This window comes from Solenopsis invicta, chromosome 16 (assembly GCF_016802725.1).
Source record: "Solenopsis invicta isolate M01_SB chromosome 16, UNIL_Sinv_3.0, whole genome shotgun sequence".
NCBI classification, from domain to species: domain Eukaryota; kingdom Metazoa; phylum Arthropoda; class Insecta; order Hymenoptera; family Formicidae; genus Solenopsis; species Solenopsis invicta.
This window is the reverse complement of record NC_052679.1, coordinates 20,974,143-20,988,634: the sequence shown is the minus strand read 5'-3', so window position 1 is coordinate 20,988,634 and position 14,492 is coordinate 20,974,143. Positions and strand designations below refer to the sequence as shown.

Sequence of the window (14,492 nt, the reverse complement as noted above, 5' to 3'; positions counted from 1 at the left end):
TTGAAAGGAAAATATTTTAAACGGAAAAATTCTTAAATCTAAAATAAAATAGTTTTCGTGTTGGTCTATCAATTTGCTCAGACAGATTTAAATTGTACAATGGAAATTTGTGAGTCTTATAATATAGATGTTTTTTGTGACATTAACATTGTTAATATTCCATGAGTTTCATGTTATCTTACAATTGCACTTTTTTTTTTAATCTTTTAGTAGATTGTAAGTTATATTCGTTCTTTATACTAGATATGTAGAACCAGAAATGTAATATTATTAAATTAAATTGCAAATAAATGTAATAATTTTTTATGCTCAGTTTTGTTATTAGAAATCTTTTCTGAGACAGCACTAACAATATTAAATACAGAATATTATTATTATATAAATAATAATAATATAAAAATATTTTTCATTATATAAATGTTTTCTAAACAATTTTTTCATCATTTTTAAATCATTAATAATGAATTCAATTATAATACATGGAATAAAATCGAAATAATGTAACAGGAAATGGCATAAATTGTATTATAGCCACGTTTCCTAATATCAATGTAGATTAATTAAAATTATCACATTTGTATAAAAATTTAATATCAATTATAAGTTATTAGAACTGTTTTAAAATAAAACAAAAAACAGCGTTTTTCAACTAAATTTTTTAATAATTATTTGAACCATCTTTTGATCGAACGGTTAGATTATAGAAAAACACCTTCTCGTTGTTCGATATGTATCGTTTCTTAACTAACGCGATCATCGGTGATCGTAGCAAGTTGTTTTAAATTTTTGCACTGATTTGCCTGATTCCTTATGAAATTGTCGACTTTAACTCCGACGAAAATGAAGCCGTATGCAGTCTTTTTTCTTTTTTACCGCAAGAATAGCAGAAAAGAAAAAGAACTGCAAGCAAATTGAATTCGCGAAGGCAATGTACGTACGCCGATGCGATAATTATTTGATATTGTTTACGCTGATATTGGTTATGCATAATTATTCAAATTTGAACGCATATATTAATTTGCGGGATCGTACAATATCTCCGCGAAAGTTAACGGTCCATGACATTCTCGTCGGAGCTTACATCTCGTAGCACTATTTGCCGTTTGACGAAAGCAGCGGACTGGCAGCGGCTGAGTATCCTTGGTTGCAGGTGGGCAACATAAATGGATTCATGTTGAATGGTGATCCGACCACCTCTCCTAGTCCTGCAACATGCCCACTGTCAGTTATACGTTAGTAGTGAAGTTATTGCTTAACTACTATGTCACAATCAATAAATAAGAAATAATAAACACAATTATTTTATATTTATAATAAAAAATTGTTTTAATGAAAGGGAATGTTTCATGAATCCATGATAAAGTGTTCAAAAAGAAATAATTGTTAATTCTGTAACAAATCAGAAATAATTCTACACACAAAATATATATTTATTTTCTTATTTCTCACAGGGTTATCATTGTAGGATCATTGTACATAAATCCGTTTATTTGACATTTTAACAATATACATTTTAATATATTCTATTTGATTGAAGCTTTTCATTCATTAGCTAAAAGTGTGCGATCGGCAGCAAGGATTCGTGAAGCTTTCTGCTATAATCCGTGCAGATAAATACGGTAGGATAGTGGACAGCGTAAAAAAGTTGTCAAAGTTCCGCGGATATGAATCGAGAGAAAATATATATAAAAAAAGATTCTAACTATTTTTCAATTATCGTGCGATACATACACAAATACGTATCATACGTTAGTTCTACAATTTCATTCCAACAAACTATTTTTCTTTACTGTAGAACATATTGGTAATTTTGCTAAAGAAATTATATGATCGCAATGTTACAAATTTAATGAATTAATTATAAAAGTTTTATATAAATTAAAAGAATATTATGAAAAAAAATAGGCATTTAAATTTAACTTGGAGATTAATAATTTTTTATAAATAGTTAAAAATTACTATCGCGTTGTAAATAAGTGTACGTACATTCTGAAATGTCGTTTCTCATAATTCTTTAATCGCAGTGCATAGGGTGATGATGGTGGTGTTGGTGGTGATGGTGGACGGTTAGCGGTTACTGGGCGGCTGTGGCGAGGTGGTGCTGTGTGGGCCAGTGCGGTGGGACTGAGGTGGTCGGTGGTCGTACTACGGGGGCGAACGCACTCCCGTCCCCGGATGTATAGAATATGCCGTATTGTTCGTGCGCTAAAACGAAAATTCCACATAAGGGAAAATCATAATTGCGTGCATCGAGAGGTGACATTAAATAGAAGAAGGACATGCGTGTTGGATACGTGAACGTATACGAGTGTCAGGTTTCTTCGTTTCGAGTTGTGCCGAAGATATTGAAAAATTCAAATCTCGAAAATATCAACGTTTTTGAAAAACTTGCAAAAGATTTTAAAGTCATCATGTATATTATAATGAAAATATTTGTTGAGAGAGTGCAATATACACTGTTAAATTTGTAATGCCGGATTCTAATTTAAGTTACTTTTTGTCATTCTTATAAGTTGTTTCTAATTGATACGTCATCAATTTAATTAAAATAATGAAGTTAAACAATTTAACTATAAAATTGTTAAATTTTATTTATTATTTACTAGATACGTACGATAATATGGACACTACCTACTTTGAAACTTACATAAGCACAATTTAATTATCAAAACAGGTTAATTAGATGACATTATTCTAACTATATATTTTGTGTTAAAATAATAAATATTGACAAACAAGTTAAAAATAACAAAAGGTTGACAAGAACTTGGTTTAAATTTAATTCTTTAGTATTTAACAATCTATAAAATAAGTATTATAACAAGGACAATTTTGCGAATGTCGAATCTTGACAATAATTTACGTTATTCGTGTTTCCTTTTTACATTGCGCTATAATGTTATTGATTGTTCCAAACATTTGTACGATACACGAAAAAACTGTTCATTGTAAAAAGTCGTATTTTATCCCGGCACAACTTGGATTTTGTGGATGCTGCAGCAACATTGCACAGACATGGGATCGTCTGCGGGTGTAATGGAAAGAGAAAGAGAGAAAGTAGGAGACTTACGCGAGGTATAAAGAGTTGGGCTGCCGGTGTACGGATTGGCGACAGAATAACTTCCGTTAGTACTGTGACTGTGTGGTGTGCTGGCTGAACTACCGCAATAACCACCGCCAGTTACGACACCACGTGGACTCGCACTACTGCTTTGTCTATAGGCGTCGGCGCTGCCGCCAACGTTGGTTCCGACACTACCACCGCTGCCACCACCGCCGCCGCCGCCGCCGCCGCCGCCGCCGCCGCCGCCTCCGCCATCAGCAGCAGCTCCTGTTGTCACGGAACTACCGTCTAGAAATAGAAACCTGCCCGTCAGACGAACTCGTCAGTATTTCAGGTCTTGAGTGGTTGCCTAATAAATTTAACTCAGGGAGCATCTGCGTCTTGATTGACGCAAGTCTCTATAAAAAAGAGCTTGCGAGACATTTTACTATTGTAAATTGTATAATAAATATGTAATTTATAAAGATGCAAGTATAAAATATCTATCTGAGAAGATGGAGTACGAGTCGTTTGTGAAGAATATTTTAACAGTAGTGCGACAGAGATACGTCGTACATACCATCCGTCCATTTTGCCGCGCTGCCATTCTCCTGCACCGTCACCGCAAGTTGCCCCGTATACGAATTAAAGGCCGTTGCCGAACTTGATGTAGGAGGTGCGGGTGCGTGCACTGAACCCGGACTTCTGGGCGCCCCCGTGATCCCCATGTTTCCACTCTTGGGCATACTATAAATGGCTTCCGCTAGATCCGCCGCCCTCTTTAGTACTATCTCCTTTGGTAGCTTTTCGGGGTCACCGGGGTGCCGCGGAACGAGTTTCTGTAACCTTTGGAAGCCGTAGTCGATCGTGGGTTCGTTTACCGCTGGAAAATTCAGTAAAGGTTCGTTTGCTCTTACTGCGTGATCAGGCGACGTCGTAATCTTTTCGCGATAATTATTACTCGCTTAGATCTTTTGCGAATCGGTTGTTCTTTGTACTTACAAACATAGACAAATCTACCGGGCGCTCCTTTACAGAATTGCTTGCTTTTGTAATGTAACGTGACGTCAACGACTCCGGGTATCTGCCGCGCCGGTGCCTGCACCTTGATGGCGTGTGGGGTGATGAACTGTAATAAAAGAGACAAATGCATTTTTGTATTTACCGTGGCAAAATTAGCGTTAGAGATTTTGAGTATTATTACTAATTACTGACCTCGCTCCAAACTAGCATCGATCCGAAAACTACTTGCAATCCATCGAAGAAATTTTCACCGATGATTATGACGGTGGATCCACCCGACGTCCAACCTTCGTTAGGCGATATCGCTTTTATGCACGGCGTTTGGAGAGGTATTGGCGGATATAAACCTAGGTTCATAACAAAAAATACCACTATATTTTCTGCATGCTTTCATTGCTTTGAATTTAGTAAAATTCATATTTGCGTGGTGTTGAAATTTCCTGTCTAAGAGATAATCACATTGAGATCTAAAGTATTAACAATCAATTTTCCCATAATATAATAGGAGAGATAATATTATAAGAAGAAAATTTGAAAAGTAATAAAATAAAAAGTTGGTGAGAGATAGACAAAACTAAGCGGTATCTTGAAAATAACTCGCGACTGACGAGAGGGAAGAAATAGGATATGGAAAATTATCTGAATATTCTGTTTATTCGGTTGAGGCCGAGTGGCAGATATATTTTCCGGCGTGGCAGGCAAGTTTTCGAGGTCGCGGGACGCGTGAAAGTGGGAAAGAGGCGGAAAATGAAAGAGAAACTACGAAGGAGAACGGCAGAAAGAGAATGAGGTGGCGAGAGAAAGAGAGAGTACGAGGAAGAGGGTCGGAGAGCTCGGAGAAGGGTTGTAACAAGAAGGAAGAGGAGGGGGCGATCGGGCCGCCAGTGTCTCTGCTTGGAATTTATAACCCAATGATATCATTTTGTACCCCGGCGAAGCCAAGCCACCCCCGGCACCGACCCTGGGCGAAGCGGAGCCACGGCAGAGTGGCTGACATCATGGTATATTGCTCTCAGTGATGCTCAAACACTTTCCACTTCGAGTGCTTATGTGCCGTCACATCGATAAATCTCGGTGGCTTGAAACATCGCAATGTTATTTATAATATCTAGACGTATTTAAAGAATATTTTACACAATTAAGTACTGCCGAAAGAAGATATTTTTTCGTAATTATCCATTTTTATAATTGTCTACATGGGATAATTATAGCATTAATAATGTGTGAAATTAATGAAATATTTTGAATATGAATTTTGAAATAAAAATTCATAGCAAAATTGCTGTATACTGCATAACACAATCGAAAAGATTGTATAATGTACAATTTTGTTTATCGGATAAAAAATGAAGTCAACAAGTCGACGATCACAGTATTCAAAAGTTGCAAGTGTGGTCCTACGCAAATGGGGATTCCTCAATGGGACATTGGTATTTATTGCGTTCAATGTACGAGAAAGTCGTTAAAGAGAGCCGGCCGTGTTGGCAACCATCCTGGTAGAGAATTGTCGAGCGGCGCGATGCGGGCCGCCGCGAGGGTGGTGGAGAGGAGAAGAGGAGGTGGAGGGTTGAAAAGAGGGATTCAGTAGAGGAGGCCAAGGAACAAGCGTACCAACCCGGAATAAATAAAATCCTCCGCGCCACTGAATGGTAAGGGGTGCTACTCCCAACCCTCCCGAGTCCCCTCTTTTGCCTCCGAACTATCGTCGAAGTCGAAGAGCCGTTGTACTCCGACACGTTCGGCCCGATTCTCTTTGATCACTACGAGATCGCGCGATAACTTCATTCGCCGCGATAGAGACTCGAGAAATTTACCAGAAAAACCGGGTTTTATCCCAGCGCAAAGCAAGTATCATTATAACAATGTTGCTCAATCATGTCTCTTAAATTCAGCCGGTACAACGAATACTTTTCTCTATGTTTTATTAAATTTCGATGATCAAATTTTTGACACATTGCTTCTTAATGTAAATAAAAATAATGTTACGAGTGTAGGACACTGTTTTTATAAAACGAATAATGAGAAACGAGTTTGAAATTTTTATAAAATTTATAGTCCTTCCTCTCTCTCTCTTTCTTTCTTGTGTCATAAATTAAATTAAAAAAAGGAGACAAAACGTAACGCGTAAAATGAAAATAGTAACGATGTTTTGTCAAAAAACAAGAAACGCGTTATAAAACAGCGTATCGGGGAAGATAGATCGTAAGCAAGCGTTTCAAATTTCATGGACAATCAAGATTTGATTTGTACAGCAACCGAGAGAATTCGTTCACAATGACAGCAAAATCCACGAGATACCGGCGTTCTACGCTCTTCCCCTTTCTCTCGCGTTTCCTGTCTCATTGGTATGCTCGTTTCGGCGTTTCGGGGGATAGCTCGCGGGGGGATTTGGAAAGAGTGGATGTGTTGGTACCTTCATTGGCGTCGCAGAGGCTCCAGGAGGGCGGCGCGAGATAGCTTAAACTTAGCATTCACAAACCAACGCACCGCGGCAACCACGGGGAGAAGGAGGAGAGCGCGAGAACGACAGAGGAGGAAACTGAATGAGCGAAGCAGAGATCGAGATGAGAGAAGCGGGCCAATTCCACTCTCTTTCTTTCCGTGTCTTTGCGCTCCGCGGCAGCCAACCAGGTAAAAAGAAGAAACTGACGCGGCGGTGGCGGTGGCAGCGGCGGTGGTGGCGGCGGCGGCGGAGGCGGCGAAGGCAGCGAAGGCGGCGGAAACGGCGGGTGGAAACGAGAACCTTGGAACCCGCGGCGAGACGAAAGGGGACAGGCACTCGGGCGAAATTCGAGTGAGCAAAATGGAGGGAAATAAGAGCGAGGAACAAGGAGCGCGGAACGGAGCGTGGATCCTTCGTTTTCCCGCATCCCATTGATTTACATCTTGTCTTGGCATAGGTAGGAAGAAAAGACGGAGGAAGAAGCCTGCGCGAGAGGAGCGAGCAGCCGAGGGGGTGGCCGCGCGATATCAGCCGTTTGTATGCGCGGCCGACGCCAAACTTTGCTGAATTGCCCTATGACTCCATATATCCCATTCTACCGGTGCGCCCTCCTGCAACTCTCTCTTACGATTCCACCCCGCCACGGCTGCCGAGCGTCGTTATGCCGATCTCGAAGGAAACTGACCCACCCCCCATTCCTTGCCGGGGAAGCACCGCACGAGAGAAACAACGCGCCGCGAGCATTCGAATGGCAATGCCTCGAACGTGAATCGCCCCGGAAGGCGATTTTGATCGACAAGCGTTGAAAGCTTACGCGCGTGAATCATATCATCCGTGAAAAATCGATGCTTTGAATAAATGAGGGCGTTTAATGTGCGCACCGGGCTTTTTAATTATCGTCCGTTAATTAATTATCATATTTTCTGCGAGTGCTTTGTTAGCACGGCGAAGGCTGACTGCAATTACTGTCGGGGAATACAGTAGCTGACTGCAAAATTAAATAACGAAAAACTGCACGGCGGGCCAATCGGTGTTTACGAGCAAATCGAATTATCGTGTAAATGCTCGCGCAGTTTCGCGCATTAAATATGCAGACGATATCGTTGCTCTCTGTTCCGCATAAATTATCTTTTTAACGATACTGATTAATTGATTGTATTTATGGATTATACTTACTATTGTACTCGCCAGGATCACTGGGGTCCAAACGTTTCGCCCTGCGTCCATGCTTGCTGTTGTTGTGGACGAACATATTGTCCGAGACCGCTAGTAATGGTCCTTCCACTCCCACTTGCGTAGATATGACCACCTGTTAGGCAAAATGGAAATTTGCCGATATGAAAGACGATATAAGATGGTGGATGTAGAAAATAAGATAATTAATGTTAAAGAAATGCAATAGAAAACGTAACAAATTTTAATAATAAAATTATCTTTCACGCACATTTATATTAATAAAATTTCAAATTTTTAGAAATAAAATTGAAAATGATATTTAGGCTCATAAAATTATAAAATCGAATACAGAAGGGCCAGTGCGTCGTTGTTTATCTATTATTCACAGTTAAATATAAATATACATATAAATATAAATTAAGATGTTCTCTCAAACGTTTTGATCTTTTATGGGATCATCTTCAAATCGTGGCATAAATTTTTTAAATGAATAATTTGTATAAAATTCTAAAAATTTTTTAAATAATATGAGGTAAGGAGAATAATAATTAAATTTGAAAATTGCCTGTATGTCCCAGCCAACGCCGTTGTTTTTGCGTGAGTTGTTAATTAGTGTATGCTACATTAATTGCGACATACACTTGCCAATAAAAAAATTGCAAAATACTTTTATTTGATAGATTTCGGAATGTAGTTTGTACAGCGAGCAATTGGTTCTTATGAATCTAACCATTTATGTTTATCCGCTTTACGAGCAAAGCTGAGTTCTGATGAAACTCATCGAAAAAAAGTATCGCAATTTTTCTGCCGGCGAATGTACATATAAGTTAAAATATGGATTGAACTTGAGTATCTTAAAAAGCTGTTAACATGAGGCTAATATTTTTCAATTTTATCAAGCTTTTCTCAAACACTATTGAACTAATCAACTTTTATCTCGAAACAAAATATTTGTAATACACATTGTTGGAACTAGGATTTTTTTATCTCGAAAAGTTTTTCACAGCTTGCAAAAGTTTAAAAAATTTTGTTCTTTAATTTTAATCGATCGCAAATTTGTTTAACATTGCGATAAATGATTTATTTTAGTTCCAACAATAACTACGTTTGTATAGATTAAAATAAATCTTGGACCATTAGTTTAAGATCAGCACGAAAGACTCAACTCCTGTGACAGGATAAATAGGATTTTTTAAATTACACATTTATTAATTTATTTTTAAGTAACATTTTTATTTTATATTAATAATAAAAACTAAAAATTTTTATAAAAATAAAAAAGTAATACGTATCTAAAATGACAATACTCTAAATGTTTTCAATTCAGAGCAAAAAATTTGTAAATCGATTCTTTAAATTTGATTACCTTTCAAACTAGAATACCCTTTTAATAGAACGTAGAAAAATGCGCCGCACAATACATGCTACCCGTGAATAATATTGTATTTCTCTCATGCACGTCATATACCGAGCCAAGTTCATTATATCTTCCGAGTGAACGAGCATGCACAACTTGATTTGCTACACCGGATACTACGGCATGCAATTCATAGCTCGCACGTACGACGTATGACGCTGATATAATCGCGCAAGTATAGGATTATTGTCTTAATATTGTCATATTAAGACATACGATTAGACGTCCCTCTTTATAATTAACATAAAATATAGCATAAATGATTTGCGAGATTTTTACGAACAAAATTGTTTGCTTAATTATTTACGCCGTTTGCTCCACACATGTTTTGGGGCGCGTTGAAAAGATTTTCGCGGTGAAGCAGGAAGAACGTTTATAAAATCGAGCGAGCGGCTGGAAAATGCCCGAAAGTTTTGTCCTTCGCAACTTTGCAACTTTCTCGCGTGCTGGTGATATTACTCGGCGACTAACACCACAGCCAACTTAAAGTAAAGCGACGATAACCTACACTCTGCTGCCCCACGGCGGGAGAGATTTTTGTTGAAGACTGCACTAAAATTTTAATTTGCAACTTTCGGCAGTAAGCAATTCAGAAACAAATTCGAGAGTACGCGATGAGTATTCTAATTTCAGTTTGTCGTTTTACCGACGCACAAAAAGAGGAAAACTTAAAGGGCCGAATAATGCGAAAATAGATGAATCACACAAAGGACGAACCGTTGGGGTCTTTTACCGTTAGGGTTTTTGATAATTTATTTTCTAATTCTGTTTCTTGTTTTAGCATGGGGAAAAAGACAGGTGATATATGGTTTTCTGTAAGCGAGAATGGTTGTTGCAAAGGGTAAGAGGTAAACGAATACGGGAATGTCTCAGGGATCATACTGCGCTAAGAGTTTATTGTGGCGATTTTTAGATTAAAGTTGCTTGATAGCTTTTCGGCTGATCAAGTCAAGAATGCGTTATCTACACTCAGAATCATCATCTTTATTCATTTACATGAATTTATTGAATTTTAATCAGACGTAGAATAATAATAGTAGAGTTTTGCAAATACGCGAAAATTTTGCGGGAAGAACAATGCTCTCTGCGACGGTAGGCGTCACGCGATGTTGCGGCGGAATTTCGGCGTTCTCGTCTCCGTCTGTCCGCCCCTATAATTTCGCGAATCGTGACTTGAATGACGGAAGTGTCTCGCGTAGTGTGCATTTCAGCATTGCGACACGACCTGGAACGTCTTTGAATCGGGTGGGTGGAAAGCCGGAAGCGATTAACTGTATCTCAAGCAGACCCGTAAATCGCGCTATGTGAATCATCAGATAAATTACGTTATAAATGTGAGATTTTCTTATTTATAAACAAATCTATTAATTCTAAGTAAAGTAGGTATATTAGGTTTTTTAAATAAATATTTTAAATTCTAAAAAATTAATGAAAATTCTTAATGTATAAGGACAAAAAGTGATTCTATTAAACATGAATCGTGCAAATTTATATTTAACGTAGATAGCGAGCATGGACAACTTACCTGGAAGCGTCTCATGTCTCGTGGATTGCCGGCGTTCTTGAGGCAGTTTTGGTTACACTTGAGAAAGAACTTGAGGAAGAATCTGCAAGTACAGAGGGGACCAGAGTTAAACGGTTGACAAGGTGCTTAACGCTCTTCAACGCCGGGAACTTAATTAGAACGCGAACTTGGCCGGAAAGCAAGGCTGAATATTGCATAAGCCAATCGCGAGCCCCGTTCTACTCTCCTCTATTATTCAGCATTTCTCTAGATTAAACTCCCGACTACGTGCGTCTCGACCTTTAGGCCCGTGCAGCATTGTGTACTGCACAAAATATGCGGTCCTCGGTTATTGTCCTACTACAATGTCAAAGTTCTCTCTTTTTCTCTTTCTCTCTCTCTCGCAATACATTTACCGTATAATTCATTTTTACAATGAAAAGATATAAGAATAAACTTTCTTTTCTATTTCCCACTTTGTAATTATTTTTTTAAACATTTAGAGCGTATATAACAAAAAGATTGTATATTTCTTGAAAAAATATTAAATGTTAAAGACAAAAAAAATAATAATTGAATAAGTGTCATATTGAAGTATAGTATATATAATTACTGAGAAAAATTTATGCTTGATACATTTTTCTCTATTAATTATAAAAAGGAAACAACATTAATAAGCATAAATTGTTAATAATACATTAAATACTTATAAAGTACTTATTACGCAGGAGTCATGTAAAGTAGGATTTTGGAACACCAAGATATATATTCACGGGGATACTGCCAAAAAGCCGCCGGCTCAATTTTCATGAATTATGCAAAATGCCAAGAATATTGAATTTCAGGAATTCTTTTTGAGACGCATCTCACCTATAGGTAGGTTTGTGCCTACAGAGATGGAATGGGTTGACTGAAGCACGAGGAGAGAGTTTAGAGATCAGGTAGCCTGAATGCCTGAGACCGAGGAGGATCGAGCGAAGGAAACGCGTAGGAAACAATCAGGAGGGCCGGGACGACGCCGACGACGACGACGCTGGCAAGGAGGAAGGGTAGTTTTCTACGTAGGCTTTTTGTCCCATGGGACGCCATTGTCATTCCCCCAAAGAGTGCGTCCATGGTACTGGGAACTTCATGGAAAAATCAAACGCATACCTTAGAATAATGCCTCTGCACTTTTACTTTTGTCTCTCATTCGGGATTGCCAAAATTGCAGAAAGATCACGATTGATACTTCTTGATCCAGCAAACAGATTTTAATTACTCGAGCTTTATCTAGTTTAATTTTCGTGTCGAATGCGTATCTGGTATAGCTGAAACGTAAGAGAAGACACAAGATATCGAATGATTTCTTCGAAAAATATTGAGGAAAGTTTTAGTCACACACGGTCCATAAAACTTTACGAGACGATATTTTTACTATTATTCTTGTTTAAAAATACGCAAAGCTCGAAAGTGAAAGATAAAAACAAAACGCATTCATCACAGAGGAGGGGGGGGGAGGGGCAAGAGGTTCAGAGGAGAACGTCGGCTGAGTGAAGCGAAGGACGAAGGGCGAGACGACGTGGGAGGGTGGGAAATTCGGCGATACGGAAAGAGAAAGGGAAAGAAACGTATCGATCTCGTGTTACACGCGTTTTCGCATCGCAGTCGTAGAACTTAGGTAGATAGACATTCACGCGAGAGAGTTCCGGTCTAATGTCGCGTGAGCGTTTCTGGCGCGCTCGCGGAGAGTCGAGCGAATTTAATTTCGTTTACTCTTAGCGAACGTTAAGATGTTATCGCGATGCTGGATGGGTATTCAAAGCATTGTACCTTGGCTTATCGCGGCCGTGGATCTTGCTCTAAACACGATATCTTCGTCGCGCCTGAGGCGTCGCTCGACAACGCTGCCTCCAGTCGTTTACAGATAGGAATACCATCGACCGTACTTGCACCTACGATATTGCGAGAATAGCGCGAAGACGCCCCTTTAACGATGCCGACGACAACGGAAACGAGTCGGTAACCGCCCTCGCGAATCGAGAACGTTTCACTTTGTATCTATATTGAAATCGTGTGTCACCCGTTATTTAATAAAATGCGCCAGGGGCTGGGAATATCTACATCGCGCGTTTACTCTGGTCATTCGGCACAATGTACATTTGTAATGTACATTCCAACTATTTAAATCTCTTGTAAATTTCAAGGCATTTTACATATTTACTAACCAAATATTTGCCATGGAGAAATAAAACTGAAAGAGAATAGGGAGAATGAGAAAGGAGAGACACAGAGGAAGTACTGTGAAAAATTTGGCGATAAAAAGAAATTATATAGTCGAATGAAAAGTCCGAGGTGATTGAAATATTCCGACTAGCGCGGCGTTTCGCGCTCGCCGCTTCCAGCAAAGAAATCGGGCGATCCGCTTTCAGAATTTGACGCTAACAAAATGACCCTACTTACGCGGGAGAGTTCTATGAAGAGGGAGGAAGGCGCGCTTGCCAGAGGATCGGCAAAGGAAAGATAGGTGGGCTATAGATCTTCGCTTTTTTTTTTACGGGATTCGTTCATCGGCAACACTAATCATTTACGACGCTCCCGTCGCGCCATCGCCGTGCCACTTTATTCCTCTTTCTTTTGCCCTTACACGAGGTCGTTTCCTTCCGCGCGTCCTCGAAGTATTGGCTGTTAGGGGCTAATGGATTGCGTTACCGACTGATTCAAATGCGAACTGGATTTCATTCCGAGCTCGATGGGGCGGCAGTATCGATGGTGTCGTAACGCGAACGCGTGCAAGGAGAAGGGCTAGTTTCTTACAGGGGATCAAATTCGATTCCGATAGTCTATTAGATTTTTCTCTTCCGTTGGCGGCCTTCGCGAGCTCGTGTCAGCCGCCTCCGGAAAAATCTATTCCGAATCGCCGCTCAGGCACCCAACAGATACACTTTACACCGTCGAAATATTAATGCAAGTTATCTGCCTTACGTTCCAATTGCAAAATATTTGTGCACATATATATAAATTCTGATTTATATCAGTACATGATTGTGTGATGTATATATATTTTAAATATATATTTTTTTAACTACTTTTAAATACTTCTGTTTAATTTAATTTATTTATTTGTCATATAAAACGCATACATTTTATTTGTTAAATTTAAATGAATATTATAAGCTAGCAAATTTGATCAATAATTTTTTAAACTTCTCTCTTAAATGCGATACATTTTATGTCATAACAGTATATACGAGTCTCATTAAAAATGTAATTTATACGCGGAAGAAAATATTTTTTTGTTTCATTTTAATGTACGTACCAATATCGGTGATGGTTTTATATTAAAATCATTTAAAAGCCGCTCGTTTGAAGTCTTTCGACTGTTCGCGTTCGCTAACGAATTGACGCGAAGGAAAATATACAGAGGCGATTCGATTGCAAAATCATACCTAGTCTACCCTCCGGAGCTCGCATACCTTTCCATTCCCTCGGATCAAATAGAATAAAACGAAGCAGTAGGCGGCGAAGTGAGGATTGGAGGCTGCAACGGGGGGATGACAGGGGAGAGTGGTGGCTTGTAGCAGAAAACGTTCGTATCGTTCGCTGTGTTCCCAGTTTTACAGCGAGCAACTTTGCAACGTCGGAGCGGATGAACGAGCGCGGGTGAGGAAAAAATCAACGATATAAATAAAAAAAAAAAGGCTAAACATCGGAGGCCGGCGAAGGGCGAGAGTTGTACGAGCAGCAAGCGGGTAAACAGAGTCGATGAATTCAATCAAACCTTGCAGTAAATCATCGGCATTCGCACGGCAGTTTTGTTTATATTTTCCGTGTACCAATTAGCGATTTTTCTCGCCGTACCGTAACGCCAATGTTCTTTTCTCCGCGGAAATCGTCGACAACGGTC

General features: G+C 39.1%; 1 protein-coding gene across 5 annotated transcripts in view; it reads right to left on the bottom strand.

Annotated features, from left to right (window-relative positions):
* Positions 1–442: 442 nt before the first annotated feature.
* The window catches only part of LOC105194727 (transcription factor collier), a 78,040-nt gene continuing 63,990 nt past the window's right edge, over positions 443–14,492 (bottom strand). Inside the window, exons 7-14 of one of the 5 annotated variants that reach the window (XM_011159795.3) lie at positions 10,628–10,709; positions 7,686–7,818; positions 4,259–4,413; positions 4,046–4,172; positions 3,624–3,926; positions 3,071–3,352; positions 1,987–2,205; positions 1,090–1,205 (exon numbers count right to left, since the gene is read on the bottom strand). In XM_011159795.3, coding sequence (XP_011158097.2) covers positions 2,075–2,205; positions 3,071–3,352; positions 3,624–3,926; positions 4,046–4,172; positions 4,259–4,413; positions 7,686–7,818; positions 10,628–10,709 — 1,213 coding nt within the window. In that variant the 3' untranslated portion in view covers positions 1,090–1,205; positions 1,987–2,074. Of the gene's footprint in view, positions 1,220–1,986; positions 2,206–3,070; positions 3,367–3,623; positions 3,927–4,045; positions 4,173–4,258; positions 4,414–7,685; positions 7,819–10,627; positions 10,710–14,492 lie in introns of those variants that run through there. The other 4 variants (XM_026131522.2, XM_011159801.3, XM_039458457.1 and 1 more) reach the window with 4 other exon arrangements.